The sequence below is a fragment of the Stegostoma tigrinum genome, chromosome 8 (assembly GCF_030684315.1).
Source record: "Stegostoma tigrinum isolate sSteTig4 chromosome 8, sSteTig4.hap1, whole genome shotgun sequence".
In the NCBI taxonomy this organism is placed as follows: Eukaryota; Metazoa; Chordata; class Chondrichthyes; order Orectolobiformes; family Stegostomatidae; genus Stegostoma; species Stegostoma tigrinum.
Genome location: NC_081361.1, coordinates 49,276,085 through 49,296,356, shown reverse-complemented (window position 1 = coordinate 49,296,356; position 20,272 = coordinate 49,276,085). Strand labels below are relative to the sequence as shown.

Below are 20,272 nucleotides of genomic sequence, written 5' to 3'. Positions count from 1 at the left end.
TGAAAGCACATCAGCTGACATACGAACCTGTGTTTAGGTCCCGGCCAGGATTGAACGCTCGACTACTGACAGTTGTGGAAAGCCTGTCACAGCTGATGGTTTTTGAAACGTTAGCATTGAAATTCCCATCAAACCTGTGATTAAAATGAGAAAGGATCTAAAATGTAGCACAGCGCGAAAGCACAGTAACAAGATAATTCTGATGTTAAACTTCTAATTGAAGCCTGAGGTGTGAAATGGCCTTAATTTCAAACAAAAACCATTTGCTCTCATTCTATTATACATAACATTTCAGACAAAATACAAGTTTTCATTCTCCTTCAATTTTTCCATCTTATCGGAAGTTGCTAATTATTAGATTTTGGATCCAGCTCCTTCCTGTATGAGTTGGGATTAACAGATTTCAGCAGATTTGACACTGGGCAGGTTGAAAGTCATGGAGCAATACCTCATTGATTATCATTTCACGGTAGATCTTGTGGTGCAGTGGAAGTGTGCCTACCCCAGAGCTACGAGGCCTGGATTCAAGTCCCACTTGCTCCAGAGGTGTCTATTAACATCTTTGAACAGGCTGATTATAAAATATTGATCACCAACTCATGATGGCTCTTGTGGTACAGTGGTAGTGTCCCTGTCTTTGAGCCAGGAGAGTCAAGTTCAAGTCCCACCTGCTCCAGAGGTATGCAAAAACCTCTCTGAACAGGTCACGAGAGAAAAAAAACGCGTATCCCAAAGACAGCTCAATTATCTTCTCAGCAATTAGAGGAGCCAAGCATTCAATTGAATCATTTTGTAAATTTAATTGAATTGTTCAGATGAAAATGTCCAAAATACAATGATTTGTGTTGAAACAAAAAAATGACCCCAGAAAACATTCGATATTTGAAGCTTGGATTTTCTGAATGCCAGCCCAAGCAAATGTAACTGACCAATGGGTGAACTGTTTATGATTAAAAAATATCTATTTTGTCAGCAGGATCCTTTTCAAGGGCATACCAAACCAACTCCACCTCAATTCTCCTGAAGGTACGGATTAATAAAAGGGTTTGATTCTGCAAGTATCAGCAGTACTCAGGCAGCTTACCCATCTTGCTGTTTTTCTTGTATACATTCGGTAAGCTACTCAGCTGGCTCAGGTATCACATTCATGGCCCCTTCAACACAGAGAATGAACAGCCTGGATCTATGGGTGAATCCTCATAATGGTTTTCAAAACCTCGTCAGCTTTACACCACGTTTAGTTCATAGTACTGAAAAAACCCTATCTTCCTCACCTTGCCTCAGAAATGTCATCAGTCGTGAACAGGAAACATTTCTTTGATTACCATATGAATGTCAGTGAGAGTGACATTCCTACTAATGACAGGTTTCTAATATGATTTACTTCCCTATCTCAAAGATTAAGTAATTTCAGAATTTTTGTGAGGAACAATGGATAGAATTAGGCAAAAGGGTGAACAAACAATAAACAATCATCAGTTTTACGGAGAAAATTAACTCTCCAGAAAGACTAGTTGCAGCGTATTCATTTCTTCTGTACATAAGTGGTAAAAGCTCTTGATAACCCAGCAAATTATAATGCAAGCAATGTGCAAATGAATGAAGGAAATGGAAAAGACACACCATCAATTTGCAGAATAGTTTCTACTGTGGCCAATGATGGAGAACCATATTTTGGTGGCGAGATGGTTTTGGTTTAAAATCGCTGAACTGTTAATCTAGAGACCCAGATAATGTTCTGGGGACCCCAGGTCAAATCTCACAACGGTAGGCGGTGGAATCTGAATTTAATTTAAAAAATCTGGAATTAGGTACCTGGTGACGACTATGAATCCACTGTCAATTATCGGAAAAACTCATCTAGTTCACTCTCATTTAGGGAAGGAAACTGCCATCCTTACCTGGTCTGGCCTACATGTGACTCAAGACCCACAGCAATATGGTTGACTCCTAACTGCGCTCTGGGTAGTTAGAATTGGGCAATAAATGCTGCCTAGCCAGTGATGTCCTCAGCGTGAGAATGAATTTTAAAAAAGCTCTTGTCCAGCAGACTGCTGAGAAAATCATTTCTCCTTTGTGGGTCTCCGAAGTCAAGTAAACCAGCTCACTTGGTCAGAGCTTCAGTTCAAATTTTGCAACTTCAAAGGAATATAGTTTGATCATTAGTCAGCGGGTAAACATCTTGGCATTGAAGCTAGATATTCTTGCCAGATAACAGTCACACATCAAGATTGTGTGTGAACACAAAACATCTGTACAAAATGCCATTGGCAATGCTTCATCCCTGGCTCTCCCACCTGTGGATCTCTCGTCAATGGCACAACCTGGGACTCGCTCCCTTTCTCGCCTAATTTAGTTGCATGGAAAATTAGCCATCACTTACTAAAGTAGTGATCGAAGGCTATAGACCATTTCTCAGTTCTCCCACTTCTCTAATGTTTACCTGTAATCTCTTTATCTGACTGTAATGTTTATCCTTTTAACTTTATTTCTTTCAAACTTAAACTATGAATCACTAAGGTAACTTATTTCTTTATTTCTCCATTTTGTATTTAAGATTTGTACCCAAGTACAATGTACCTAAGATGGTGCAATGTGAGGCAACAGTGTAAACTTTTCACTGTACGTCTGCACTTGAGTACGTGCAACAATAAACCTATTTCTAATCCCCCACTGGTATAACTTTTTTTTTTAAAAATCTCCTGTGCTCCAAGTATTTACCAAGGACTACATGTGACAGATCTGTCCTTTCTGCTGTTACTCAGGAATACCAATCATTATAACCCAACAGGCAAGCTAAACGTCAAGTTCTTATTTCAAATGATAGAATCCCTACAGTGTGGAAGTAGGCCATTTGGCCCATCAAGTATGCACTGACCCTCCAAACAGCATCCCATCCAGCCCCTACCCTATTCTGCATTTCCCCAACCTGGACGTTATGGGCAATTTAACATGGCCAATCCACCTAACCTGTACATCTCAGGACTATGGGAGGAAACCACAACACCCGAAAGAAACTCATGCAGGCCCGGGGAGACTGTGCAAACTTCACACAGACAGTCACCTGATGGTGGAATTGAACCCAGATCCCCAGCGCTGAGAGGCAGCAGTGCTGACCACTGAGCCACTGTTTCTTTCTCGGTTCAATTCCCATGTAAACTGAGATAATAACCAGAAGATCGGCACTATGTTAACCATTGAGTTTCACAACAAAATAAATGTACAGTCCCACCTTATATTCAAAACAAAAGTCTTGCACTACACATTGAAAACACAGCAATAGTGATGATCCAGGCTCATCTACCAATTTGTACACTGTTGCAACAAAGAATGCACCATTACAAGAACACTAAAGAAACTGGAGCACATTTGGGCTATATAGTCTATCCAGCCTGCTCAACTATTCAATGTGGTCACGGCTGATCTTGGACCTCAACTTCACTGTTCTGTCCTCTCCTCTAAATTCCCCAAGAGACCAAACATCTGTCCAACTCAGCCTTAAAATGTATTTAATAACGGTGACTCCACAGCCCTCTGAGGCACAGAATTCAAAGATTTGCAACCCTTTGAGTGAAAAATGTTCCTCGATCTCAGTTCTTGGCCCAAGTTTTAATACTCTGACCAGTGGAAACAATCTCTGAGCAGCTATTCTCTCAAGACTCTTCAGAATCTTGTAACTTTCAATGAGATCACTGTCATTCTCCTGACTTGTGAAAGCATGAAGTTGCTCATTTTGGAAGGGAGAACAAGAGAACAGAATATTATTTAAATGGAGAGAAACTTCAGAAATCTACAACACAAAAGACTTGGGGGTTATTGTGCATGAAAAACAGGAAGTTAACACACAGATGCTGCAGGTAATCAGAAAGGCCAATGGAATGATGATCCTTATTTTAAAGAGGCTGCAAGTATAAGAGAGGAAAGTCTTACTACAACTGCATGAGCTGCTGGTGAAATCACATCTGGAGTAGTGAGCAGTTTTGGTCCCCTTGTTTAAGGGAAAGATATTGTTTCATCAGAGGCAATTCAATGAAGATTCACTTGGATGATCCATGGTATGGAAGGATTGTCTTATGAGCATAGATTAAATAGGTTGTGCCTTTATTCACTCGAGGTTAGAAGAATGAGAGGTGATCTCACTGAAATATACAAGATTCTGAAGGGACATGACAGTGTAAATGCAGAGAGGGCGGGTCTCGGACCAGAGGGCTTGCCATAGAGAGTTGTGGGGCAGAATCCTTGTGGGCATTTAAGGCTGAGATAGATTCTTGATCACAAGGGAAAATGAAGGGTTATGAAGAAATGCAGGAAAGTAGATGTGAGGTATATTGGATAAGCCATGATTCTATGGAATGGTGGGTAGGCTCAAGAAGTCAAATGGCCTACTCCTGTTCCTAATTCTCATGGTCTTATGAACTCCAGAGAACACAGACCTAACTTGTTCTGCCTCTCATCATTACACTATAATAGGCCATTGATAAAAAAATAGATTTAATATGAATTCACATGACATCAGTAATTACAAATATTTAGATGGCACACAAAGGGTTAACATCCTTTCTTGTAAAAAGCTGTACGCTATTATTTCTTCAATTTCACACAAATATCACAGTTTGTTTCAACTTGCCCAAGGTACCATGACTACAGCTGTGATGAGATTCTGCCTGCCATTGTTGAGTGATCAAAAGATAGACTGAAATTCTATTTCCAAGAGCAGTCACATCATTGCAATTTTCCCCTCACTTCTTCCTAGACGAACTATAATGAACAACTGATCGAAACACACAGTCTCTAGAGAGAAACCGCACAGCCTCAGTCCTCCTCTTTGATCTGACTCCCTTTGGAAACGTCAGTTCAGTCTTCAACTTGCGAGGCACTGGCTTGATTGATATCTGCTCTGATGTGCTTCAGCACTTTGAAATTCACATATTAAATCCCATCAGACCAGGCTGCTTCTATTCCAAGCAGCAGCTTCTGCAAGTGAACTAGAGCTAATGCAGAACATAAAAACTGCGGATTTGTTGGCAGCTCTTTGAATTTTATATCAAAACCCAGACTTTTAGCAAATTCCAAATCAACTTAAATCATACTGGTTTTATCATGCAAAGCAGTTTTCTAGAATGTTGGTGCATATGGAAACTGGGAAGAAAATGTATTCTCAGACAAGGTTTCAAAGGTTTTCTAAAGTAAGGTCTACCAAAACAATTCTTCTGCATTCATCTACTTATTGTTGTCCTTTGCTCGACGACGGAATGCTGTTTTACAGAATATTTAACCTCATTTCCCCTACCATTCTCATTTTCTCCTCTCCCAGAGAGTCGACTGGTGATCTGGCAAGGTGGCACAGCCTGTTTAAGTTAGATACATTTCATGACTATGTCTACTGCCAGCAGGCATTTCTTATCCTTCCATGTGGATCCATCATGCTGAAGACCAAATATGACCTGTCTGACCACCACAAATACCCTTAAGAAGAACAGCTATCATGCTTTTGCTGTGTTATTTTTTGCTTAGTATAACTTGAGGCTAATTGTCACTACTGGTCAAAGTCAAAGTCAACGTCAATATGAATTACAACAGTACACACTTGCATTCAACCTTGGAACCTTTATAGCTTACATACCTCCATCCCTAGTAAGCAGGACTGTAAATCAACTAAATGTATGCAATATTAACTAAGGCTGCATGTAATAGTTTAACAAGTGAAAATTATTGACAATCAAACTTTTATCAACAACCACCTCCTATTTAGATGTATCCTTTCAATCATGAGCAAGATGCCGGTTTAATTTTTTTCTACAAAGCCTAGGAATAAAAAGTGTATCTGAAGCACTCCATTGCAGTTAACTCAACACTTGGGTGAGATACTGGAGGGTTCCTGTGGTTTTTAAAACTGAACCTCATCATCAGAGGGCACCATTCGCAGAAGAACAAAGAAAATGGAGAAAATTTATTTTCAAAACGCTTTCACAAAAATGGAAAATTCAACAGATCATAAGCACATCAAAACCAGAGGATCACACAAGTAACTATCTGTACCTCTATGTTTTGAAGGAATTCCATCGGACTCGAAACATTGACTATCTTTCCACATAGGCTGCCCGACCTGCTGAATTTTCCAAGACTTTCTGGTTTCATTTTAGATTTCTAGCATCTGCAGTACTTTGCTTTTAATAATTACTTATGTTAGTTATTAATTCGTTTTTCTGGAATATATTTCTAGTTCACATTCCATTTTTGCCAAATCCTGTCACTAACATGTACCCTCATCAGGTAATTCATCCCCAGAAACAGATACATTTAAATTATGCATCTTATGTGTCGATATTTTTAATCAACCTGTTCAGGTATGCCATGACACATCTCTGGAGCTGATGGGACTTAAACCCAGGATTGCTGGTCCAGAGGCAGGGACGTTATACTTATCCCAATGAGGCTAATTCAACAATGAACCCAGGCAAATAATGCACTAGCCATCACTACCTTGGTGACCTATTTTCACTGACGTGGAACAATGAACACATTGGGAAGTATTGTAGTTTGATCATGGTTGTTGTTGGCCTCCAGAAGATGGAGAAAAGTAAGAAAAAATGGCTTGAAATGAACATTAGAGTGACTGATGGCACTCACGAGTATATTGACTGTTGGAATCTAGGAAATACAGGGAAAAGTACTTACTCCATCATTGAAGCAGGAATTGTGCAGCAGTCTTGGATGGCTGTCAATGGCGATGTCAAATGAGCTGTGTAGGATGCTTCAACCACCTGCTTGTTACGATTCACCACATCGAGATAGCGATTAAACTTCTCTCTTATCTTTTTAGCCAACTGGCAGAGGAATGGAAAAACACAACACGGGATGAGACTGTAGATCCACATCGCTACCAGCCTGCAATATTGCTGTGCTAAACTCAATGTTGTTGACATATTTTGTTCACCAAAGAGGGTCATAGAATGTTTGTAGCATAGTAAGGGACCACTTGGGCTGCAGTAATTATTTCACTGTTGACAAATTAACATTCTTCCAATATTCTGACCTGCACATTTGCAGTCAAAATTTAATTTACATACCCCAATGTTCTAGTTAAACCTCTGAGAAATTTGTTGCATAACGAGTCCTAGTTTCATACCAAATAATACTGACAACTCAAAGCCAATTTATGCTGAATATGCTTAGTTTGAAGCCTGGGGCTGTAAGGTACACTGTCTTAAACTAATATCAAGTGGAATTCCTTCTGGCAGTAAAGAACGAGGGTGGAGAAGAGATTTTCATTCCATTTGTCTGTACTAAATCTGAACTAACATCAGAGATGAACGAACGACACAAAACAATCATTTGCAGAGACTTCAAAAAAGTAGCCAAATGAAAAACCAGGATGATGAAGAATACAAAACCCCATTTCCCAATGGATGAAATGATATGGCTTAGGGATGATGAAGCCTCAGAGACTGCGTTGAGGTACATGGGTGGAGTGGTAGACTAGAGGTATGTGAACATTTGTACACACGTATACACACACACACACACACACACACACACACACACACACACACACGTATACACACACACGTATACACACACATACACACACTTGGAGCTGGGGCAAACCATTCATCCTCTCTAACCTGCTCCTCCACTCAACAACATAATGACTGACTTTACTGTGGTCTCAACTCCATATTCCCATCTACTCCTGACAACTATTGATTCCCTTGTTAGTCAAGAACCCATTTACCTTTGAGCTTTCACTACATTCTGGGCAAGAAAATATAAATCTTCCTCAACTCAGTCTCAAACAGCAGACCCATACTTTGAAACTGTGCTCCCTTGCTTTGATCTCAACATCATTTTAACTTCCATCCTTTCTTGCCCCTTCAGGGTCATACACATCTCAACAACTTCACCTCCTATCTATTTAAACTACAATGGAAATGGGCCCAGCTTTCCTTGTAAGATAATATCCCCCTCCCAAGATTAGAACAGTGAACCTTTACTGAACATCATCTAATGCAGTTATATCCTTTCTTAAATAAGGACATCAAAACAGCTCACAGTGTTCAGATGCAGCCTCATCAGGCACTAGCAAAATGTTGCTACTTTTCAATTCCAATCTTTTTTCAATCAATACCAATATTTTACTTGCCTTTCTAAACATTTTCTGTAGCTGCATTTCAACTTTTTGTGTTTCATGTACAAGGACAAATATTTCCTGCTGCTATTTAAGGTTCTGCAATTTTTCTGCAATATGCTCCTTTCCCATTATTTCTGCCAGAGGTGTAGCATTTACATTTTCCCCACAGTGGGCATAGATTTGGTAGTTGGAGTACAATCAATTAAGCTATCTATATCCCTTTGCAGACAATGCCCTATCTGTATATCATCAGCAAATTTGTCAATCACATATATGGGCTCTTCATCCATGTCATTAAAATAAATTGTAATGAATTGAGACCCCCACATGGATCCTGATGGCACTGATCTCATCACGTCCTGCCAATGTGATAAAGAAGAACCACTTATACTGATTCTCTGCTTCCCAGTACCCAACCAATCCTGGTCAATACGTTATTACCTACACCATGAGCTCTCATTTTGTTACAGGGTTTCAGAAAATTGGATGATCAGGTAGGAATAGGGTGCCCAGTATCTTCCTATCGACTGTAATGGCAAAGTGGGAAGGGCATCTGTCAAGAGGGCAGCTGAGGATATTAACTAACCAATTAAGGGCTTCTTTAGAGATATGCTCCAACATGTGGTCAGACCACCATAGACTAACAGAAGTATACAGCACAGGCCTTTGGCCTAACCAGGTTGCCTAAACTGAACTGGTCCCATTTTCCTGCCCTCGAAACACCAGGTATGCCACGGTAGATAAATTGGAGAATCTGAGGGATGGAAAGTAAGGGTTTGGAGGGGTAGGGGGAAGGGGTCATGCCTACTGATTGGGAACCATATTGCCAAAGGAGGGCTGTCCTTTGAAAACCATCCTTCAACCCCATTGCTCAAGCTTTCCTGACTGGGACAATGTAGACCACATTTTACTGGATTCTGGGATGGTGCCCTTGGTGACGCAGCAGGCTGCTGTAGTCCCAGTAGAGGCCACAGCTTCCTTGGGCCAGCAGTTCTTGAAGACTGCATCACATCCCTCTCATACTGGGGGAGACACATGAGCTCATGAAATAACCCTCCCATGTAGCTAATTGCCCAAAGCCAGTTAAATCGTTTCAGGGCTCGCAGGATGTGCCAGACCTAGGTTGATCCTGGCTTTTAGGCTGGGGACAAGCCCACTTTTGTCTCATACGAGCCCAACCATAATGTAATGTTTTGTTGTACAACTGAGCGTCCCAATTCAAAAATGTCTGAGAAGTCACGATTGGCCTGAACTTGGTTTAGCTTTCCTCAACTGAAGGAGTAGAATTTATATGAGCACAAAGAGAAATTTTAAATTATCTAAAAATTAAAACCAAACAAGGCACACACATAACAACATTCTTCACCAACCTCAATCATAATTACTTCAACCTGCTCAATTCGCAAGTATAACATTCTTTCCAGTAGTTAATCATATGTAAGAGGACCTAGCCTTGTGTGGAAGCAGAATTGGTGGTGGTGGTGGAGAAAAAGACAGAGACAAGAGAAGGGTGAAACAGTAATGGGTGTTTCTTTTGATTATGATCCAGAAAAATGATTGAGAAAGCACAGTGAAGGAAGATTCAAGATCATGGTCTGATGCGAGCCTGCCACTGTCAAATAGCCTTTTAACATCCAGCTTCCATGCATTTTAAAACTATTATTTGTAAAAAAGATGTTAGAAGAAGATGAATGGTCTCAATAGTATCACCCAGATTTGGTATTTGCAACCAAGAAAAGTGCACAAAATATTGATATCTTTTAACAGCTGAAAACAGTAGCACACTCTGCAATGAGTAACAAATTGTCCTCAAAATATTCAGAAAGCAACATCAAAGCACAAAATGTTTCGCTATTGGGATCTTATATTTGCATTGCTTACATAAATGCTTAAAACATCATGAATTTTTTATAAAGTGCATACAAATTTACTGAATTTGTATCATCCCTAATTGTTATACATGATTAAAACATTAAATTACAGGCCCCTCTCAACAGCAAAGTAAAAATTAATATATGGGGAGGAAAATCATGAAAGCATTTCTTTGATCATTTGTTAATAGGCCCTCTGCATTTGTTTGCTATATGGCACAATTTTAGATTCTAACTGAACACAAACATAAAAGGAACCCCTGACAAAAAGCTTCAGCATTTTTTTAAAAATGCCAATGTTGTCACTAGACTTATTTAATATATAATGTCAGAAAATCAAACAAATCATTTTTAAGTTAATACATTTTAACACTGTGACATTGGTTTCTTATGAAAAGCTTCCAATTAGTCAACTTAATAAATTTCACGACCCTCTGGTTTTCACTCTAGATTTACAGAGCTCAGAATTCTCCATGCTACCATAAAGAAGGCTATAACTGAAGACTAAATAAGGATATCACTAAACTGGAGAGGATTCAGAAAAGATTTACCAAGATATTGCCGGGAATGGAGGGCTTGAGTTATAAGGAGAGGCTGGATAGGCTAGGACATTTTCCACTGCAACGTAGGAGATAGAGGGGTAACATTTATAGAGGTTTATGAAGTTGTGAGGGGCATAGATAAGGCAAATAGCAAAGGCGCTTTCCCAAGGGTAATGGAGTTCACAACAACGGGGCATATTTTTAAGGTGAAAGGAGAAAGATTTAACAGGGGCCGAAGAGGCAACGTTTTTCACACAGAGGATGGCGCATATGTGGAATTAACTTCAGAGGAAGTGGTAGGTGCAGGTACAGTTACACCATTTAGAAGAACTTCAGACAGTTACATGGATAGGAAACGTTTAAGGGTTATGGTCCAAATGCAGGCAAATGGGATTAGTATAGTTTGGGTGGCTGGCACAGTGAGTTGGACCAAAGAATCTGCTGTGCTGTACGGCTCTGTCTGTAGTTAGAGGCTTATTGTGCAGACTATTACTTCTCCCAAACTATAGTAACCTCCTCAAGTTTGTTTAAGGTGATGACTCCTTCCTGGGATATGGTACCAAAGGCAAAAAGTCAAACTCCTGTACTTCAACCTAATGTTAAGTATTTACGCGCATGTTTTGATAGGGGGTGCTGGGAAGTTATTTGGCCTTGGAACAGTTGTCAGCTACAGAATCTTAGTGATATTCTAACACAGTGGCTGGAATCCCAATCTAACGTTGGTATTTATTTCGAGAGGACTTGAATATAAAAGCAAGGATGTACTACGGAGGCTCTATAAGGCTTTGGTCAGGCCACGTTTGGAGTATTGTGTGCAGTTTTGGGACCCATAGCTCAGGAAGGATGTACTGGCCCTGAAGAGGGTCCAGAGGAGGTTCACAAGAATGGTCCCAGGAATGGAAAGCTTAACATATATGAGGAACATTTGAGGATTCTGGGACTATACTCATTGGAGTTTAGAAGGATGAGGGAGGATCTAATTGAAACTTACGGAATACTGAATGACCTGGACAGAGTGGACGTTGGGAAGATGTTTCCATTGGTAGGGGAGATTAGGACCCGAGCGTACAGCCTTAGAACGGAGATAAAGAGAAACTTCTTCAGCCAGAGAGTGGTGAATCTATGGAATTCACTGCCACAGAAGGCTGTGGAGAACAGGTCATTTGAGTATATTTAAGACTGAGATAGACAGGTTCTTGATGATCAAGGGCATCAAAGGTTACGGGGAGAAAGCAGAATAGAGTTGAGGAACTGATCAACCATGTCTGAATGGCGGAGCAGATTCAAAGGGCCGAATGGCAAACTTTCTGCTCGTAGGTCTTATGGTCTTAAAAACAAAAGCCATCCGCGGAGATTCAAAAGCAGAGATTATTTTACACAATCAAAATCACTTACTTCTATTCGATTTTCAAACATGCTTACGAACATATAAATTTGGTGCAGGAAGAGGCCAATGAGCTCTTTGAGTTTGCTCTGCCAGTCTAACTCTACATTCCCAGCTACCACTAAGAATATTTCACCACATTATTTATCAAGAATTGATCAACCCCAGTCTTAAAAATATTCAAGAACTCTGCTTCCACCATACTTTCAGGAAGAGAGTTCCAAAGAGGAAATCATTTCGCCTGAACTCATTTTTAAACAGGCAACTATTATTTTCAAATAGGGAACTCAAGTTCCAGCTACTCTCATAGGAAATATCCTTTTCACACTTATCCTTTTGAGGCCCCTCAGGGTCTTAAATGGGTCAATCAAGCCACATGTTATTCTTCAATATTCCAGTGGGTCTAAGTCTAGCCTACCCATTATTCCCTCATAAGACAACCCACCCATTCCATGGAATAGTTTAACAAACCTTCTCTGAACTACCTCCAACACATGTTTCCGTAAGGTGACCCTTACTGTGGGCAATACGCCACAGGTGGTCTCAGCAATGCTCTGAATAAGAATAATCTCCCGACATTTATATTCAATTCCCCTCACAATAAATAATGGCTCTGTTAGCTTTTTAATTTCTTGCCGTACCTGCATACTAGCCTTTTCTAATTCAGTCACTCGAACACCCAGATCCTCAGAGGGCTGCAATCTCTGACTATTTAGATGATATGCCTTTGTACTCTTTTTGCCAAAATAGACAATGCACATTTTCAAAAACAATACTCCTTTTTCCTGATCTCTGCCCACTTACTGAACTTATTCATATCCCTCTGTCCTACTTATCTTTGGGCCCTTGGCAAATTTACCAACACTACCTTTATTCTCTCATTCAAGTAATTTACATTAATTGTAAAATGTCAAAGCCCCAGCACTGACCCCTATGGCACACCAGTCATAACAGCTTGCTAATTCAGAAAATGACCCACCTTTGTCTACTCAATGTCCTATTAACGAAACATTCTTGCAACCATGCCAGTGTGTTACCCACAACACCAGAAGCTCTTATTTTTTTTTCAGAATAACTTTTGATTCAGCATGTTATCAAATGCATTCGGGAAATCTAGGTTCAAGCCATCCACCAGCTTCCCTTTATCAACAGCATGATACCTCTTTGAAGAACTCCAATAAATTGATTAAACTGGATTTTCCTTTCACAAAACCACACTGATTCTGCTAGATTTCTTGAACTTTAAAGTGTCCTGCTATAACATCTTTAATAATAGTTTCAAACAAACATTTTCCCTATGACAGATATTAAACTGGCATGAAGTTTCTGGTTTTCTGTCTATTCCCTCCCTCTTCTGAATAAAGCAGTTACGTTTGAGAAAATTGCATTTAAGTAACAAGTATTTAAAACAGCTTTGATCTTTCAGCCCTTCTGCCAAGCCACAGGACCAAGCAGAAGTTGTAGCAACTCAATGTAGAAAGGAGAAGTCAGGAGAAAAACAAACAAGCTGCCTGACACACAATCTGCAGTATTTATTGTGCCAAATCATAAACTGGAAAAACCAAAACCTCAGTGCTTACATATCACTGGTTAGTGTCGATAAGTTGCACTTTAAGTGAGCCGGTTCCTGGTACCATGATTTGCATCCTACCACTGGCAGTACCATTTCCAAATTCACTGCTTTAATATTTGTCTCCCCACAGTTCCGTATCTCTGCTTGTCAGCCTCTCTAACTTCTCTCTCATTCCACACAATATTGACCCGATTTGTCCACTACAACAGAAACTGGACTCATCAAATCTCTACAAGCAAGTCCACTGCATACACACTTCATTTAAATTCATACCTCTTAGGGACACTGATAGAAAATAGACAGGCAGCCCACATGTTCTCTGCTCGGCTGGAACATCAGAATGACTTGAGGCCACATAGGATTTAATTCAAATTAAAGACAAATTTTAAAAACAATAGAATGTAATCAAGTAATACATGGTGCAGACCTACTGTCAAGAAACTACCCACGTTAGTATTCACCCCATAAGCCATAATTGAGCCTCTAATAAAACACTGGCTATAGTTCATGAAAAGCAGCAAATACCACCTTCCCGTGGAGTTAGGGAGACTTACACCTATATTTAACAATACAGCCAAGGTTGGTCAATCTCTGTGCAGATAACTGAGGTGGAACCCAATTACCCAAGGTCCCAGCTTACTCATGCACTAATGTTGCAGTATTGCAAAACTGCAAGGAACTGATCACTCTCAGGGGGCTAAACTGGTGTTACTAGGCTGTATATACCCTTTCCCTGGCGTTTATTTCCCCTGCCCACACATTCAATACCAATCTGACAAGGGCAGAAAAATAAAAGAGATGTTATCGCCACAGAGGGAAACATGCAAACTGACACGACATTTAAATGAATGTCACGCTTGGTCACTGAATATAATTGTAATATAGCTGCAAGTTCCACTTATGTGGAAACTTGAAAATACTGACAGCTCTAATTTAAGTGGTCAATCAACTGTGTACGGGAATACACAAACCAGACGAGTCAAGGTAGGAAGCACTGGTGCTGAATTTTCTGCTAATATCAATGATGATAGTAAGGGTGCTACAACTGGTACTGCACCTCCACGCATGGGACATGGGGCAGAGGAAAACAAAGTCAGACTTCCTTGATGCTAACTAGAAACTCCTGCTGGAAGGTGCATCAGTGTGGGCAGCAGGTTTGGTACAGATTCGAGTTCAGCCATGTCGTCCACTTAAATAAGGACAAAAAAAAAACTGGACAAATGCAGCGGGTCTGGCAGTATTTGTGGAGGGGGAAACAGAATTAATGTTTCGGGTCCAGTATGACTCTTCTTCCAGACACTTGCTAGAATACGGTCAACACTCACTGTGTGGGCGTACACACAAGAATTGTTGTTTGGTGATTGAGGAGAGTGACAACAAGTTGATCAGAAATCACAGGATGGGCAAGGTTCTCAGGAAAGGAAGGCAGAAATTTGGCAAAAGGTAGGAGATAATAATCACACTACCTTTCTGTTTAGGTTAGTACTGAATTAATTCATCCGTAACCTGATTTACATCATTCCATGAATTACAATTTGACAGTTTTGCAGCCAGTGCAATTCAAATTGTGCCAGTCATTAAAACACATTCTTTCCATTTATTAGCTACCTTCCCATAATCCATTCCTATTTGAAAAGCTCTCGGTTAGAACCCACTGAACCCAGCTGTATGTGGGATTTCTCAGCTTAAAGCACTAACATTGCTGAATAACTTTTATCATTTGTACAGACTGACCACTTTATTATACATCAGGTCAAAGAATATTAGTCACAGTGTATTGACTGAAATGCTATCAACATGGAACAGCAGGTCTGCTGGAACTCCCAGCAGGCAACTAACAAACTGTTGCCAAGCAATGGTTCTTTCTCACTCTGAAAGGCAGCCACAATTCTCCCTGAAGCTTAAGCACAGATTAAAGAGCGGTTTGATTTGTCTGGCATCAACGAAGAATAATTGCATGCAAAACAACACTGATACAGGCCAAGTTAAATTTACTAATTTGGCAAAAAGGCAGAGTAGAATTTGGTCTTGAGTCCTTAGTCTTTCCTCACTGTCCATGACTGTACAACTCTAGTTATCAAATTGCAGCGAAGGGCATTTTGAAAACCAAAGATAGTTTTTTTACTTCTCCCACCCTAACTAAGATCTCCACCATGTTCAACCCCTACCCCATGATTTTTGACTTCCCACTGACCGTCACGTCCACATCATCCACTTCTACTCTCCCTGATGAAGCATCCAAACATAATTGAGGCTAAGACTTTAACCCAAGGAACTCCTGCAGTGACATCCTGAGGCTGAGGTGTTTGGCCTCCAACAAACATAACCAGATTGTTTCAAATGCTTCAGCCTTGTCTTTTGCACTGATATCGTGGACTCCTTTTCTTTTTATTAATTTGTGGGATGTGGATGTCACTGACTGGCCAGCATTTATTGGCTGTCCCTAATTGCACTTGAGAAGTTGGTGGTGAGGTGCCTTCTTGAATCGCTGTAGTCCAATAGCTATGTGTTGATTCACAATGCCATTGGGGAGGAAATTCCAAGGTTTTGACTCAGCAACAGTGAAGGAACAGCAATATATTTCCAAGCCACGATGGTGAGTAGCTTGGAGGGGAATTTGAAGGTGGTGGTGTTTCCATGTATCTGAAGCTATTGTCCTTCTGGATGGAAGTGGTTGTGGGTTTGCAAGGTGCTGTCTGAGCATCTTTGGTGAATTTCTGCAGTACATCTTGTAGACAGCATTGGTGGTGGAGGGAGTGAATGCTTGAGGATAGGGATACTTGTCAACCGATTGGTTAACTATCTAACCAGAATGCATGTCTGGTTGTGGCAGCACCGCAGAACTTTGCTTTGATCCTCTGGTTTTCAGATAATTTAGGTCAATCTATCATGAAATGCTTCCACTGTTGAGCATGCACATAGTTCAGTGCTGGAGAATGCAACACTAACAGGAGTATTTACAGCAGGTAGAGCTATAGGGCATTCTGGAAAGCATAATTGCTATTACCTGGATTGCTGACATTCTCATGCCACTGTTGAACATACAGCCCTGTTACATTCTCCTTAGCTCCTGCTCGGAGCTCATACCTATGTTCCATGGGTTGACATTGCCGTGCAGCGAGCATGCACTATAACAAATCAAATTTACAACTCTCACAGGAGGTAATTTCTTCTTGCAGATCCATTAGTTGGAAAGTGTAGGCCCCATGTTAAATGTGAACAAATAGAATTGAAAAATGATCGGGAATATTTATTCATCCTCTCAGCTCCCATCATTTAATGCAGCATTCCTTCTAATCAATTTCATCAATATTGAGTTTTATGTTCTTGCTTTAAAAAAAAGTTTAAGATTCTACATAACTACAAGTTGTTGATGCTTGTGCTCTATGAAGTATCTGAACTCCAGATTATATTATCCAAACTCCCTAGAATAGAAATCTTAAAAAGTTCCTTTAAAAATAATTCGATTCAACAGCTACTTTGGACTGTGTTCCTTTTATTTTTTATTGTGTGTGGATGTGTGGAGTAACGAGGGAGGAGTCAAAATGGTCAATTTCTGGGCTCTCTTGCTCTCAATGACTGTTCACCTTAAGCCTTCCCATTTAAATGAAGCATGAATGCAATAACTAGATTCCATCGGTAGACATCCACCTCAGTACTTTAAGCAACGTTTCTATAAAACACTATTTTATATCATCCAAGTTTATTTCTCCAAAACATTTTCTTTTCCTGGGTGTAAAGGAACAAACTCATTTCAAAGTTAGAATCAAATCAAACATAGATACAAATATTCAATTGAGTTAAACTCAATAGGTTTCTTCAGTACCAAAGTTACTTTAGTACAATTTGTTTGCTCCCTAACAAAAATGCCCCATTTCCATATTGCCCTCATGTCAAATAAAAACAGTATGACAAATTCAACAAAATGCAACAGGAATGACATTTGAGGCATTGTGCATACGGCAATGCTGAATGCATTTTAAAAAAATCTTAACAATAGTTCTACTATGTTGCTAAATAATAGTTAGTGATATCTGAGGCAAGCCTTAATTCACTGAGTTAGTTTTCTAACAATAAATGCTATTTGCTTCACATTCTAATAACAGAACTTTAAATATGCATTCAGTTTATAAACTTAAGTTTGGAAGCTCTGCAGAAAAATACTGCCCAGCACTCTATAGGTCCAATGCATTCATGTTTTCTTTCCAGAACTTCTAAAATTTAACTAATTATATCCTCCACCTGCATCCCACAGCCTTCTCCCAGCTAACTTCCTGTATGCAACCAGTCAATCAACCGCATCAGTATGAGACAGTGCATGACCTGGAGATAAGCATGCATTGCTTTCAATGAACAAACTAACCCTGGAACGTAAATATACAATCAAGACTGCTTCTTGTGTGGGCCCAAAGATAGGATTACATTCCCATGGGGCTTCTGAGCTCTGCAAACCTTAGGCTAATTGATCAGTTCTTCTTACCTGTTAGATCAGTTAAGAAATATGACTGGCCACACAGACAGACACAATCAAAAGAAAAATGGCATCTTTATATAATGCCTTTAAAGATCACAGGACATTCTCTCTCCCGCTCACCCGCCCCCGCCACAAAGCATTTTACAGCCAATTAAAGTTATTTTTAACAAGCACAGTCACTGCTGCAATGGAGGAAATACAGAGGCCAATTTGCACATACCGAGTTCCACAAAGAGCCATGTGATAAGGACCAGGTAATCAGTTTTCGTGGTGTTAGTTGAAGGATAAATTATTGACTAAGACTCTTAAATCAAAAATAATATCGTGGAATCTTTCACAGGCCCCCGATTGGACCAAGGTTTCTTCTGGCCAAGTCACATCCAACAGTGTTAAACTCCTTTAGTACTGCACTCAAGCTTCGTCACCAATTTTATGCTCAATTCTACAGAGGGGCTTGAACCCACAACCTTTTGACTCAGAGGGAGCGTTTGACCGACTGAGCAATAACTTACACCACAAGCTATGAAACCCACAATTACTAACTGCCAAACTGTCCACCAGAAAGTGCCTCTAAAATTATTTGACACTAATTTGTTTGGGGATAAATCTTCAATTAAATAAATGTCTGCAATATAGCAAATTAATCAGTAAAATTTCAAAATGTTCAAATACCTGTTACTTTTGTTTGCAGAAATATCTGCAAGAACCTTTATGATTTCTAACACTGAGTTGGGTGGAATTAATATTTTCCCTCTGTGTCATAGCTATTACAGAAACTTGGCTGTGCAATGGACAGCATGGCAGCTCAATCTTCCAGTTTTAAATGCTACAGGAAGAACACAGAGGAAGACAAGAGAGGAAGGGGAGTCACGTTTTTGATAAGGGAAAGTGTCACCACTCTATTACAGTGAATATTTCTGAGGGATCATCCAGTGAAAATATATGGGTTGAAATCAGAAAAAAAGAGATGGATGATCACCTTGATGGGACTAAAAACCAAAAGAACTGCGGATGCTGCAAATCAGGGACAAAAACAAAGTTGCTGGAAAAGCTCAGATCTGGCAGCATCTGGAGGAGAAGAAAACAGTTAACATTTCCGGTCCGATGACCCTTCCTCAGAAGGGTTTTGACCTGTTTTGACCTTGATGGGTCTATAGTATAGGCGCCCCAATAGTCAGAGAGAAACCGAGGAGCAAATGTGGAGTGATCTCTGATACATAAAAGAATATTAGGGTTGTAATAGTAGGACATTTTAGTTTTCCCAAACATTGACTGGGACTGCCATAATGTTAAAGGCTTAGAGGGGGAGGAATTTGTTAAACATGTTGAAGAAAACTCTCTTCATTAACATACCTACAAGAGGGGAATGGGGAGAGGGAACTAGAATAACTTCTTCAGGTTAGGCATGCCTGGAAGAGGCTTCGCAGTGGGGTTAAAATCTCCCCATCCCCCTCTCTGATGAAGGGTCTAGGCCCGAAACGTCAGCTTTTGTGCTTCTGAGATGCTGCTTGGCCTGCTGTGTTCATCCAGCTCCACACTTTGTTATCTTGGATTCTCCAGCATCTGCAGTTCCCATTATCACTTTCAAATCTCCATTCTACTTAGTATTCCATCTGAACCCCTACAGGTAAAGTGGCTGCTACACCATTGCAAAAGGAACAATAGTCGGAGGACACAGTCACCTGATCATTAGAATAGATCTTGGTAGATACAAAAAACTGCTGATGCTAGAATCCAATGTAGAATCTAAGGTATTACCCAAAAAGTTGACTTCTCCTTTCCTCCAGATGCTGCCTGGCTTACTGTGTTCTTCCAGCCTCCTGTCTGTCTATATTAAAATGTCTCTCATTGACTGGCCAGGAGGCATGAACAATCTAATAATTTACCAGTGAGTAAAAGAAGTAAATACATGCTCCAAAAGAAAACGCAGCAGAAAATACTAACAACTTTCTAAATATTGAAGCAGCTTTCTCCTTGACATCTTGCAAAGAATATCAAGTGTAAAGTTCAGTTATATAAGCAGCCCAATTGTAACAATCTGAAGTAGCAAGCTGCTGCCAAATCCAAGCTTTATTTGGCTACAGATCAAGTTAATCATATTTACTACCACATCTCTCCCTTCTGTGGAGTTACAGCCATGTAATTCTATTCCCAGTGAGGTGGGGGGGGCGGAATCAGTAGTGTGCTTGGTCTTAATTTGGAAACAGGTTTGGCGGACATCCACCAGTTCTTGGAATCTGTTCAAGTAGCCAAATACTGGCCAACTGCCCATTACAATGCAATGAACTGTCTCGTGT

General features: G+C 40.1%; 1 protein-coding gene across 4 annotated transcripts in view; it reads right to left on the bottom strand.

Moving 5' to 3' along the window:
* The window catches only part of cachd1 (cache domain containing 1), a 160,095-nt gene that overhangs the window by 63,084 nt on the left and 76,739 nt on the right, over positions 1–20,272 (bottom strand). For all 4 annotated transcript variants that reach the window (XM_048539532.2, XM_048539534.1, XM_048539535.1 and 1 more), the window contains 2 exons: positions 6,679–6,827; positions 28–134 (listed from right to left, as the gene is read on the bottom strand). In XM_048539532.2, coding sequence (XP_048395489.1) covers positions 28–134; positions 6,679–6,827 — 256 coding nt within the window. The remainder of the gene's footprint in view (positions 1–27; positions 135–6,678; positions 6,828–20,272) is intronic.